General features: G+C 38.2%; 1 protein-coding gene across 7 annotated transcripts in view; it reads right to left on the reverse strand.

Moving 5' to 3' along the window:
• LOC119744838 (rootletin-like) overlaps positions 1 to 13,150 on the reverse strand; it is a 49,539-nt gene that overhangs the window by 32,466 nt on the left and 3,923 nt on the right. For 4 of the 7 annotated variants that reach the window (XM_038221006.1, XM_038221007.1, XM_038221004.1 and 1 more), the window contains exon 2: positions 7,904 to 8,203. In XM_038221006.1, the coding sequence (XP_038076934.1) occupies positions 7,904 to 8,026 (123 nt within the window). In that variant the 5' untranslated portion in view covers positions 8,027 to 8,203. Of the gene's footprint in view, positions 1 to 883; positions 1,199 to 2,395; positions 2,609 to 7,903; positions 8,204 to 10,938; positions 11,392 to 13,150 lie in introns of those variants that run through there. The other 3 variants (XM_038221003.1, XM_038221002.1, XM_038221005.1) reach the window with 2 other exon arrangements.

The raw sequence follows: 13,150 nt of genomic DNA on the forward strand, positions 1-13,150 counted from the left end.
CATACAATGTATATGTTTGGTATTATCTACACTTTTGTGTGAACATGTGGCATATAAATGTTTAGAAGTACACTGTACTGTCTGTACATGTAACAAATTTGATGCAGTGTTTATATAAATACAACAATACTAACTTAGTTTTGACAGTTAAGTATGCCTCTGAATTCATTACCAAGTCAGAATCTGGCACTTTTCTTTCCTCAGGCTACATTTTTCAAAAGAATATCAGTGTGAAAATTGGCAAAATGATTGGCGGCAAAAACATCAATACAGGCATGTAGCCATGGAGCAGGCAGTTGCATGATGTTGCTATGTACAGCCTGGAAGCTTAAAGAAACAACTTAATTTCTATGGCAGACATGGTAGAAACACTAATCCTATGTTGGGGCAACACTGAGTACTTAAATGGGGATAATCCTTTGGGTCAACCAAGGAGGGAGGGACTGAGGGGATTAAGCAAGGGGCATTTAATTGAATTAAGACATGGGATGAGAGGGAATCTTCTTAGCTGTGGAGAGGTGTGCCACTCACATGGAGATGCTGATTATGAACCTGTCAACAGAAAATGGTTGGAAGAAGATCTAATAGACAACAATTCATTCTTGCACAGTTCAGCTGCTTGGCAGATAATTTTAGGCTGTTAGAGCTTGTGTTGGTAATTGTGATCTGCCTCAGACTGCCTCGACTATTGTTGTTTGAAAAGGGGTTTAAGACAAAAGAAACAAAATTAGAGTTTATGAGGTGGAATTCAAAATTTAATAATGTGAAATTGTTACTGTAGATGACAAACAACACATTCATTATTTTTTTTTAACAATACATGATCATCAGCAAAGAAACGTAACATCACAGCAAATCATGCACGCCTCAATCAACCAATCACCTCATCCGTATCACAGCTCTTGTCTGCCATCTTAGCTCCCTCACTTGTAGTTGTACCCTCCTCATCACCGGTCCCAGTCTCATCCTCTTCCAAAAGAACATCAAACCCGCCCTCAAACAAATTACGGATTCCCTGGAAATCGGAGGGTCTTCTGGAATTTGCAATGTAGCTAAGTCGTCGGACCGGGGACGAATGCCGTCGTCTTCGGCGACCATGTGACTGTCCGTATTTTATGAGAAGCGATGCAAGTTCATTGTCGATGGTTTCTGTACTGCCTTGATCAATTTTATCACTGGATTTGATGGCATCTTCCCACTGTATTGGCATGACGGACAGTTTGCAGTTACCCAACAGATAGAGGGGAAAATATGGCCATTTTACAACTACAATACATGTACATCATTTCTCTAACAACAACTTGCTTAAAAGCCTTGATAACCTGAAACTATCCTGAAGTACATTTTTCTAACCTGCTCAGCCATAAATGTGATCACATACATTCACAATAGCAGGCCTACGTCAACCTAGGTGTACAGAATCAATTATATCCTAAATCTTTTCATTATGTGTATGCTCACTTGAATAACCCCGGTACAACTTCTCGGTACTATGAGTGTTTGTATAATTATAGGGCTGCTCCCCCCCCCCCCCCCTTTGTTACATTCCCATTTTTTTTTTACCCTGACACCCATGGGTAACACTTTGAAAAAGGAAACGTTAATCACCCTGAAGTGCATTTAATTTGTTAGTTATCTTAGATAATGTCCATGTTGTGGTCCTACCTCCAGATCAGTTGGAGAATTATGGTCCTGATGTCCTTGAGCAGGAAAGCTTTGCTTAAATTGTCCGTCTCCACCCAGGAGATTTCGGTAAAGTTTAACCCTAACGTACCTGAATCCATCAAAATCCACACTCCTGTTTTGGAGGATTTCGGCGGATTCAGGATACCTCCATGTTGAAAAAAAGTTGGGGGATTTTGATGGATTCAGGACAGTAAGCCTAGCGGTACTGCAGGATGTTGATGGATTCAGGATACTACCATATTGAGCAGTTGGGGGGACTTTTGATGGATTCAGGATCTCAACAGATTTACTCCCGCCTAACTGGTGGATCCTGATGGACTCACTGTTCAACATTTTTTTGCATGGCAAAATGGATGGATTTTGACGGATTCAGGATACTTCCTAGTAAAAATACCCAAGGGGCCAGGGTTAAACTACATTGTACACTTGCTACCCTACATGATACATGTTCATTACCCTACATGATACATGTTCATTACCCTGCATTATTTCTAGTGCTATGAATAGTGTACCTGTAGAAGTACACTTTTCCTTTTGAAAGGCACTGTTGCCATACCAAAGCCAAACATAACTATGTACAAGCACTTCATTGACAATTAAATACTACATGTACAAGAGTAAACAAGACCCCTTAGGCAACTCTCTAGACAAGTCCCTATTGACTGCCCTACGCAATGTGCTGATCGTAATCTGATGCTATGCTACTTGCTTGATCTACGCGGCTCTTCACATATGACCCTGACTTGAGATCACCGTTAGACATCCTCAAGAGCCGACATCAAATCCTCATCTCAATGCAATTGTCAAAATCTTCCAACCAAGGAAAGACACCGTAACTCCTCGAGACATTACACGGACCACAGAACCAACACATAGATGAAGAAAACGTAGAAGTTACATTCCGAAGAAACTCGGACCAACACAGCGTCTCCGGTATCAATGAAAACTCAATATTATTGATTATGGTAATGAGGCTGCAGATAACGGAACAATTTGTCACGTTCAACCCTTACAAAAGTCACGACAATGGGAGACAGATGTAACAGATAGACCGAATGACATGGGATCAACAACATTCAATTAATTAGCCTACACCTGACACATTTTTAAACAGCAAGATAGTTGCATCATCAAGAAACATGACCCAACAAGATTTTAGTAAAGGATGAAAATATATCCACGAGTGCCTGGATTTGTATAGTAGAGCAGGTAAACATTCAGGTCATTGTGACAATAGCTGGCAGGCAGGGGCCAGGATCTCACACACGGTCCCATTCACAGATAGCGTCCCCTATTCATATGTAAATCGTGCTTACTCGTTTAGGCCTACTATGAGGACTTTGCGTAAGCTGGGCAGGTGTAGCTACACCTGAGGCACAGGGCAATTAAGTTTCAATGAGACGACTCATCTGTGAAGATTTGAAGACGCTTTGATGGGATTTCTAGGATGAGCTGTATTGTTGCCTTGATGAAATCCCTTGATCCTAAAAACAACTTAAGTAAAGCTGTAATCTGGAAAGTTTAAATGACTTTAGCTACTGCTCAGTCACAAGAACAATTTAATAGCCAATATTTCAGGCTTCTCTTTTCCAAACTTTCAATATGTTGGGCCGATCATCATAATAACCACCATTTATTGTTGCACTGCTGCCACAGCAAAGTGAACAATTTAATATGGTACCATTACCAATCTTCTAGCAGAGCACTGGATAATAAGACATCTGAATTTTGACTGTTTTTTTTTTTTTAAATTCCAACCCAGTAATAACTTTGTGATTATTTTTACTTTCAAAGGGGTAAAAAAGCATGAACACAATATTTGGGTGAACTCAACCATCCCCCAAATAGATTCTTGAAGACACCCCCCCCCACCCCACACACACAAAACATTGTTAAATTTAATTGACTCAAGTAATCTCTTTGTGTTAACTTCAGTAGTCATTTCCCAAGGTAATACTACATCCGGCCACCAGTATCAGGTGTACCAAGATTAATTGTTGGTTTTCTCCAAACCGGACAAGGTTTCACAACACCAAACAACAGAACAGAGAAGTTGTCATGGTAGAGGCAGGATGCCAAGGAACATGATCTGAGAACATTGGAGCGTTGGCTAGCCAGTCAGAGACTCCCTAGCCCTGGTGCTATTGTGGGGCCAAGCTGGGTGATTGTACAGGGGTGTGACAGGTACATGATGGGGGTGAATAGGGTCATGGATGTCCCACTGGGTGGGTGGTGTGAGGGATCAATGAGCATTCACAAAGACTGAATGGGATCTTACAACTTCTCAAGTACATGTACACACCTGTATCCTGCAATATTCATACTTCTGCCTGGATTTTCTTTCACTTCTTCATTTTTTAATTTTTTTAATGGGGCATTGGAGGTTTTGAATTCTCTCGAAGCTTCAATAATTACATTCACTCAATTTCCACAATCTATTTTTCTGCTTAAATGTGTATGGAGGTACATGTATCGTTTGCGGTAACACCATGTGGTAATAACTACTGCTTAGAAGATATTAGTTCTGAAAAGAACTTGTCCTGCTTATTATCAACTTTGCTAAGTAGTTTTTTTGTTTTTTGTTTGTTTGTTCTGATAAGAACAGTCCTGCTGTAAGTTCTAACCGAACTTGTCTTTGGTCTCAACGTTTCGACTAGCCTGCTCTAGTCATCGTCAGGAGACTGTAATGTAGGTACATGTAATGGAGGTACATGTACATGTAATGTAGTTTTGGCTGCTAGCTTGTTTTTCCAAATTCGAATAAGGTACCGTACATCCACACAAAAAGCCAAAAATAATTCCCTGCCATTCCATAGCAAAATCTAACAAGGAATCCAAGATTTAGATCTACCGGTACTTGATATCCAGATTTTCATTATAGTTTCAGGAATTAAATGGATTTTCAAAATACTGAGCTTACCTTGAACGACATATCATCTGAATTTTCTGACAAAACATCATCAAACGCAGGCAAGGAATGCCTGCCCAGACTAGACAGACTCATGAGTGTATTGCAATCCCAGGTCTTCTATCATCAATGGTGAAAAGTGTAATCCAACGTTGGCTTCTTGCCAATTTGTTTCTTTTGTTTTAAATCCTCTTCACCAAGCTCAACATATGAGCAGACACTTGTGCTAAAGATGATGATACACCCAGAATCAAACTAACAGTCTGGCTGCAAAACTCTACACTGGAAATGAATTTTTGAAATCAAATTTGACCGTTGATATAAATGATGTTTGCTCGTTACACACCGGCCCACTTCAGCCTTCCAGTATATAAACAATTCATTCTCACAATGAGACAAGCGAGTACACGCTCATTCATATGTAAATGAGTATCACGCAGAGCCCTGATTGGTCAATGTGCAAATTAAAGCAAACATGCGGAGCTCGGCCAAGTGCAAAGGTCAAAAGGTGCGATAAACTCAAACTTATAAGGTCGATGATAACCATGGATATGCAGGTGTAGGGAACAAGTGTTGCACTTGTTAATTGGTCATACGTAGTACGTCGTTGTAAAAAAAAAAAATGTTTTAAACATTTATAGTTTGTATAAAATTCTGTTCAATTTTAAAAAGCTGTTTTGATATATTTTTAAAATACTTTACTCTATCAGTGTTATGAGTAAGCTGAGCATGATTATTATTAAATATTCTGCAAATTTGTTGGTAAATTTCACGTAGTTACTAGATTTTGCACTTTAGCGTACACTGTATAGCAGGTCCATAGACAATTATAATTATTTCAACCTGTTTGAGTTTGGAGTGCAACGTACTGAATTAACGATAACCTCTGATGATGAATGATATTATTACCACCGTGCGGTAAGGCACGATATAAAGTGCAGATAGCTTTAATTACAGAAACTGCAGGGGGAGACGTGGAACAAAGTCCAAGTGTTGCCATGGTAACCATAAACCATTCTGTAGTCTACCAGGAGCGGGATGGAGGTGAGTGCATGAGGTATGAAGCATTAATCTTTGGTAAGGGGCCAGATGGTCGGTGCAAGCAACAGCATTGAACATTTGGAATAATTAGGAAAACATTCTATTGCCCAACTGTTGTTTTGTATAAAATAATATTTTTAACAATTGTTCGGAACTTGTAATGTGCATTAGAACATTTTTATGGCATATGCACAAAATAAATACCATTTTTATTATTATCATTTATTATTTAATTTTACATCATTCGGGAAACCTCTATTCAAACCTGTCTTTTTTTTTTTATAATATTCTAATTAGTTTAAAATACCGTATTTTGTTTTACTTTTCAAATTCAAAATTCATCAAGTTTGTTCATTTTAAAGTCAGAAATTTTTCACTCAATCAATTATCCTTTCCCTGCTGAGCTCAAGTTTTGGTCTCAATATATATACATTAACGGATTTATAAAGCTTATTTTGTTTAGAGTGACTGAAACACTGTAATCAGTCGCACTACTGGTACATTGTACTACAGTATGTACAATATGGACGTATGCCTATTGCTTACTGTAAGGATCAGGTTAATTCCTAATGAAACTTGTACACAGTGCAACGGTATATCTCCAATGAATGTACGCACAACATTTAATTAAATATTTGGAATCCATTGGATTGGATACCATTTCCCAAAGGACTGATTTAATTTAATTCCAGCAAACTGCTGGAAACAAACCAAGGACATTGTTCCATGAGTAATAGAGACTTGCAGCTCCCATTTTCTCCATCTCAGCAAAATATACATTTGTAGATCTGACCTTCTGATCAAATCTCCAATCTATCCGCATATTAATCAGTGTTACCAATGCATCAATTGTTGCAATATTTTATACACATGGATACATTTGTAATTAATTAAATCAATTCTAATGTGCAGTGCATTTCACATTCATGTTTACTGTATTTTCATGTCAATATGGGTTAAATGCACTGTCTAATATCACCCACTGTGACAACCTATGCACATTATATTTTTTGTATAGATAAAAATGTGGTTAAATTTGTTATTATCCCCATGAGGAAATTAAAATCTTCAATTGCAATTTATTGTTGCCTTTGTGTCATACAATGTACATTGTTTGTACCGGTACTTCAAAATAAGTTGTCTCGAATTTGAAATGGAACAAGGTTGTATTTTTTTGTGCCGACTAGCGTCTGAGTGTGAGGTTCATTGTATGTTTTCACTTCAAATTTTTCTTGTAAAATAGAAATTTCAGTTCCATTCACAAGTATGAGGTACAGTACATGTACAAACTGTATGGCCATACAATGTATTTTGTTTACCAGGCAGTACAGCTGTCATTGATTTTAATTCACAAGTACTGTTTGCATTTCCACATGCACAGGAGATGGCACGAACCATCAACACAATGTATAACAATGGATCAACCAATGCTAGTTGTCAACCCACACATGTATACATGTAAGCGTGGGTTATATTTTACCCATACAGCCAACGTGGCAATTGTACCATAAAAGCTGTTCATGCAAGCAATGAATTGTTGTTCCTTTGTCTGAAACAGTTGAGAAATGAATTTATTTGAAATGATTGGAAATAATGTTAGTTGCTGACTAATGCATTATTTGGTGCACAAAAGTATTTTTCACCTGACAAAATGGAAACAATTTATCTGAAGATTTCTGATGTGAGTATTTGGAGGTTCCCAGAAAAAAAGTAAACATAACAGCTGCGAAACACGTTCCTGTATAGTAAACAGTACATGTATGTTGTGAAGATGTTTATTGCTTTCCAATAAAGATTAGACAAAAAAAACAAGGGCATGCATACACTGACAAGAACTAAAATGGAAACTGAACAAAGTATTTCGTTAATTTATTAATTTCTCCCTGAGCACAAAAAGTAACTCATCAGCTTAAAAACAATGTCCCCTTAGGAGAAAAACCAAATGAAAAATAATATTGGATTATTTAAGCATTCATTCAGTGTTGAATACCAATTACTTCTACTCATGAATTCTGTGAAGACTGCAGTTTTCAGTTGAACTCAAATTTCATTTATCTATGGTTGTTTTGTCTCAATCAAAACTATTTGAATTTCAACAAAAATCAAGGACCTTTATGTATGCAACACTAAAGCAATTTTGGGTTACTCATATTAACTTTCATTTTGTGAAAGACTACGTTGATGAGACCCTTGAAACGAGCAAATTGAGATAAGGGCTAAAGGATGAGAAAGGAAAGATAAGTATTGATGTTGCGTTGTGGTTCTTACCCGATCAGAGAGGGCCTGATACTTGATCGCTATCTCATCTCTCTCAGCCCGACTCGCAGATAGCAAATCCTCCACCCTGCTCAACTCATTGGTCAGCATACGATTCTCCTCCTGTAGCGACATGACGGAAGGACTCAGGCCAGACTCCTCAAGACGTGGTAGGTCATCAGCAGACAGGTTCTTGGTGATGATCTCACGGATGCGGGCAGGGACTTTGGTGTTGCTGTCTCCGTCGCCTCGGACGGACGGAACCGAGTCGGCTTCTTGGTCCTCCTTAGAGAGAACAGTGTCTTCTAATTTCTATAAGAAATCAGCGCAAACAAATTATTTAAAATGGGAAATATGGAATGGCAATTTGACAAAGCATTTAAGTATCAAATGATTTTGGGCTTCAACTTAAGTGGCAGAGTACACTTGATCATCTTCAACAACGCACATCAGTCGGGTGCCTGGGAATAATTCCATCCTCCGAAACGGATTTTTCTAGTTTGTCTGCAGACGGGTGAAGATGTATGGAGTATTTGTCCAAGAACTCACAAGTTCAGTTCAGTATCTTTCAAGTAAAACTGGTGGAACACATACATGTATGTAGGTAATCAGTACTATAGCTTTGAAAATGATATTTTGTATTAACTAAAAGAAACACAGAGGAATAACAAATATATATCACAGTTAGAATTAAGAAAAATCTGGTGTGACTACCAAGTCACTAACTCCAAAATGTGGATAGATTTAGGTTTACTAACCGAAAGGCAACTCTTAAAAAAGCAATGCAATTTTTTATCGGTGGAATTTTTCGTAACAAAAGCTGAACTTGCAACACAACAGTACAACAAGCAGGTACTTATACTCAATGCTAAATGCTACTCTGCATTGTTATTGCAATGACAAGTCATCCAGTATAAATAACATCATTAATGCATGAAAGAGTCTTTGTAACAGATGCACTACACAGTACACAGACAGTATCAAATCCCACTTTCTCTTCAGAGAACTTCATGATGCACATCTGCTTACAAATTGTTCAAACGAGAAACAAACCATGTTCCCTTCCAATGTGTTTAGGTTTGATAAAATAACCACATGGTACATTTCCTGTCATGTTTATCAGTCTATGCCACACTTACCCAGAAATAAAATACAACAGACTCCAAGCAGGAAGACCACAACCACAGACAGGAAGTATATCACAAAAATTAAACCAATATTTCTACATAAACACAAGTTGAAGTCCAAGGCCTTCATATAACATACACAAATGAGTAGAAACGTACACAAAGAATACACTGCGTGTGCAAGTGGTTGGCAATTTTTACTGAAGCAGAAAATCCAGCATTTATAAACCCACACAAAATTGGACAGATGCCCCCCCCCCCCCTAGCCATTAGGTCGTCATGGTTCTATGCACAGCTAATAAACACAAGGCCAGTTATTTTATACAGAGTGCAGGTTGTGTGTACCTCTAAGTGGTTTCTTGTGGACAATCAAAAACATTGCATTTACCCAATCAAGCTTATTACAAGTCTTCTTGAATATTTCATTTGTATACAGCTGCATATAATATTTATGAGAATGTAAACTGCAGTGTTTACCACTTGTGACAAAATAATAACCTCCCTTTATATTCCCATTAAAAAAGTGGTAGTTTTTTTTCAGACACAATTTCTCTGTGCATATTGAAGTAGAGTCCATGCTGATTTGTTGTATTTTATAATTTTGTCAACAATTTACTGGAGAGTAAAGGAAAGCCATGAATGTGCATCATCAGGTTTCATTTCAAAGTGGTAGAAATGCAGCATTAACAGGCATAAAAGCCTTTATGAAACACTGCACAATTAACTGCCAATATCTGTAGGAAATGCACTCCCGAATATTTTAACAACGATGCTGCCTGCAAGGGTAATTCAAAGCACTAGCCTAGAGTCAAGTACAAAGGACATGCATCTGAAATGCAGGCCTTTGTCTACCTAGCATTATGACTGTAGGAAGCAGTTAGGCAAGCAAGGATGCTGGCATTGAAATCCAGTGGGACTTATGTGCATTAACAAGTATATGGCTAATTCTATTGTTAAAAGAAATTGATGCTGGCTTGTACAACACTGTACGTAATTAAACGGATGACTACTGTTTAAGTGGACAAGGAGTTTCTAGGTACTCTGCAGTCCTAGTGTCAATCAAGCAATTTGATGAATGACAAGTGAACAGCATCCTCCAATGCAGAGTCCAATTTTTCGACAAAGGCGTCCCATCTGAAGGGCCGTCAAATGAAACCATGGCAACGGTACAACCTGGTTGCAACCATGGCCCATGCAGGCTAGGTGTCGGACAGATGTTAGACATGTCGGGGAATTATTAACGACTGTTTTATCAATAGGATCTGTGGTCAGAGATTATCAAGAGTTGTATTTGGGTCAAAATCACGGCAATTGTGGAGGGGCAATATTTGAAATGTAGTATCAACCAATCACTGCAAATTATCAATGGGTTTTAACAGTATCAGTTTTCAAATTGTTCAAATAAAATGCGCATCTTTCAAATCTCTGAATGAAAAGAAAAAGAAAATGTCAGTTAAATCAAGATCAATTTTCTTTTCCGTGCAGAATAATTTTGGTGAGGCAAAGAAAATGAAAAAAACAAAAACAAAAAACACGTTTGACCTCTTTATGTTTAACAAATGAACAGATGTTTCAAATATGCATGTAACTTTGGCTGTTGTGTATTTAACGTTTGTGGAGAGTCAAGAATTATTTTTAACTATTAAGTATTAGTATTAGGCCTACCTAAAAAATTGGAAATGATTCTCAGTCCCAGATTCATGTCTTTTCAACAGTTTTGCAATGACTGACCTAAGTCATCAGTAAGTGGCATTAGGTTGCAACATTCTTTCCAAATAAAGAATATTTTTGTCAAAATAAATTCCCTCAACTCCCACAGACATGACAGAATTTAAATTGAATTGTATTTTAGAAAATAAGTTAAGTTTATTTACATATATTTTAGTTTTTACAATTTATTTTTACATAAATTATTCTCACCTGGATGACTCGCTCCAGACGTTCGTCTCCATTCATAGACATGACTGCTGATATTTAAGCAGCTTAAAATCCAAGTTAATCGACTGACTCTCAAATCTCAACAATTCCAAAGATGAAAAGCCGGCAGATCTAGACTGAAGATAGACTGACAACTCTACAGGGGTCCTTTGCTGAAGCGGCACATTGAGTCGGGGAACGCGACAACCTGTTCCGAAATCCGGATCCAGCGAAAACGATCTAAAAAAGTCGCGAGAGCAATACAGAGGTCCTGCCGATAACTGCCACCGAAGGAAGCGGTTCACTTCATGCGGAAGTCCATTGAACAACAGAAATCCCAGCGGAAAGCTAGTGCGAGAAATCCGCCTCTTTCCTTTCCAAAATACGATGTACACACACTTGCACTGCAGCCGTTCACTCATTCACCATATCCAACGTGTATACTACGTCACTGGTCCCACACGTCTGCTATGTAATTACATGTATATACAATTGTCAGAGTACCAGTGTAATTGTTGGCATCCTGCACACACGCATGATGTGATCCTGAATGAACGAAGTTAACCAATCAATCAAGTGGTTGAGTTCACCTGTCGGCTGAGGGGGGTTAAAGTGCACCTTTGATAAGACCGTGAGTTCCAGGGTGGGCGTTTACCCACGCCGAACGACCCCACGCGAGCAGAGGGGACGCTACTTGATAGCGTCCGTTGCTTAGTGACGGGCCAGATTTGCCCAAGGGGTTTTGGGGTTTGGTCAAGCGTACAGCTGAGATTTAACAGCAAAGTGGAACTTCGCAAGAATATTTGTACGATCACAAATGGAGCGCCACAAAAGCGATAACAATACACAGGAATAAACTGTCGAATTCGTTTTTAAAAACTTTACAGGGTTAAAAGTTCAAATTTAAATGTAATCGATCACACATTTCTTTGAAATAACATTCAGGAGTTTTACTTTCATCTAATGTAAAAACTAAGTTCTGCAATTTTGTGTATCTTCTACGGTCTACAAATCGTCATTTGAAAAATCCGTTTTGCAAATCACGTCGCTTCACAACTTCTACAAGAATAAATTTACTACGGTCACAACTCACAAGACTACCGTGACATAAGATTACTGTCTAGAATACAACAGAAGAAGAAAACTTCAAGGTGTTGAAGTTTTGCCCGATTGTGATAAAAGTCCGATCAGTCGGTTTATCAGAGGCCAAGATTTGAAGTTCGTCACGCGTACGTTATTAGATATCGACACACTTTTGCACTACATGAATTTGTCTGCAGGCCAAGATTTGAAGTTCGTCACGCGTACGTTATTACATGTAGATATCGACACACTTTTGCACTACATGAATTTGTCTGCAGGCCAAGATTTGAAGTTCGTCACGCGTACGTTATTACATGTAGATATCGACACACTTTTGCACTACATGAATTTGTCTGCAAACCAAGATTTGAAGTTCGTCACGCGTACGTTATTAGATATAGACACACTTTTGCACTACATGAATTTGTCTGCAGGCCAAGATTTGAAGTTCGTCACGCATACGTTATTAGATATCGACACACTTTTGCACTACGTGAATTTGTCTGCCCTTAAAAATTGTTTTGTTGTCCACCACCAGGCATAAAAAGTACAATAATCAATATCGTTTTATTGGCAACCTTGCTTCTTTTCTGACACAAAAGGCGTGCTAGTAAACTGCCAAAAGAATTAGGCAAACAGGCTTAGAATTGAGTGTGCATTTGCCCGTTATGCACACACGCTGCGCGTCCCCAGCGTGGTAGCATCATGCTTGGTCTTTAAAGATTTTAAGTCAACAAAGCTTTACTCCGGAACATTCTGATAACTCTGGAAGTTAAAATCTTAGCAACTGCAAATGTAACTGGCATGCCAAAACTTTGGAAAGAGAGCATCACTCCCATACAGGCTGCAGTTATTTGTTTCTGCTCTTAACGATCTGTTTTATCAACAAACTACTGTTAATGCTAAAAGTAAAGTTTCAAATGAACACAACTTTCCAAACGTTTCGCCAAAGCAATTTTGACCAACTTGTAACCAAATAACATTGACATCTTGTTGAAATGTACAAGACTACTCTGCTAGAACTAACACTACGGAAGGACAAACAAAAAGTAGACTTGTCATGTTTGTTACCAAATGTTGCGTATAATTATTTTTTTCCATGCCAAGTTCTCTAAATATTTAAGAAACAATA

The sequence above is a fragment of the Patiria miniata genome, unplaced genomic scaffold (assembly GCF_015706575.1).
Source record: "Patiria miniata isolate m_02_andy unplaced genomic scaffold, ASM1570657v1 HiC_scaffold_7, whole genome shotgun sequence".
NCBI lineage: Eukaryota > Metazoa > Echinodermata > Asteroidea > Valvatida > Asterinidae > Patiria > Patiria miniata.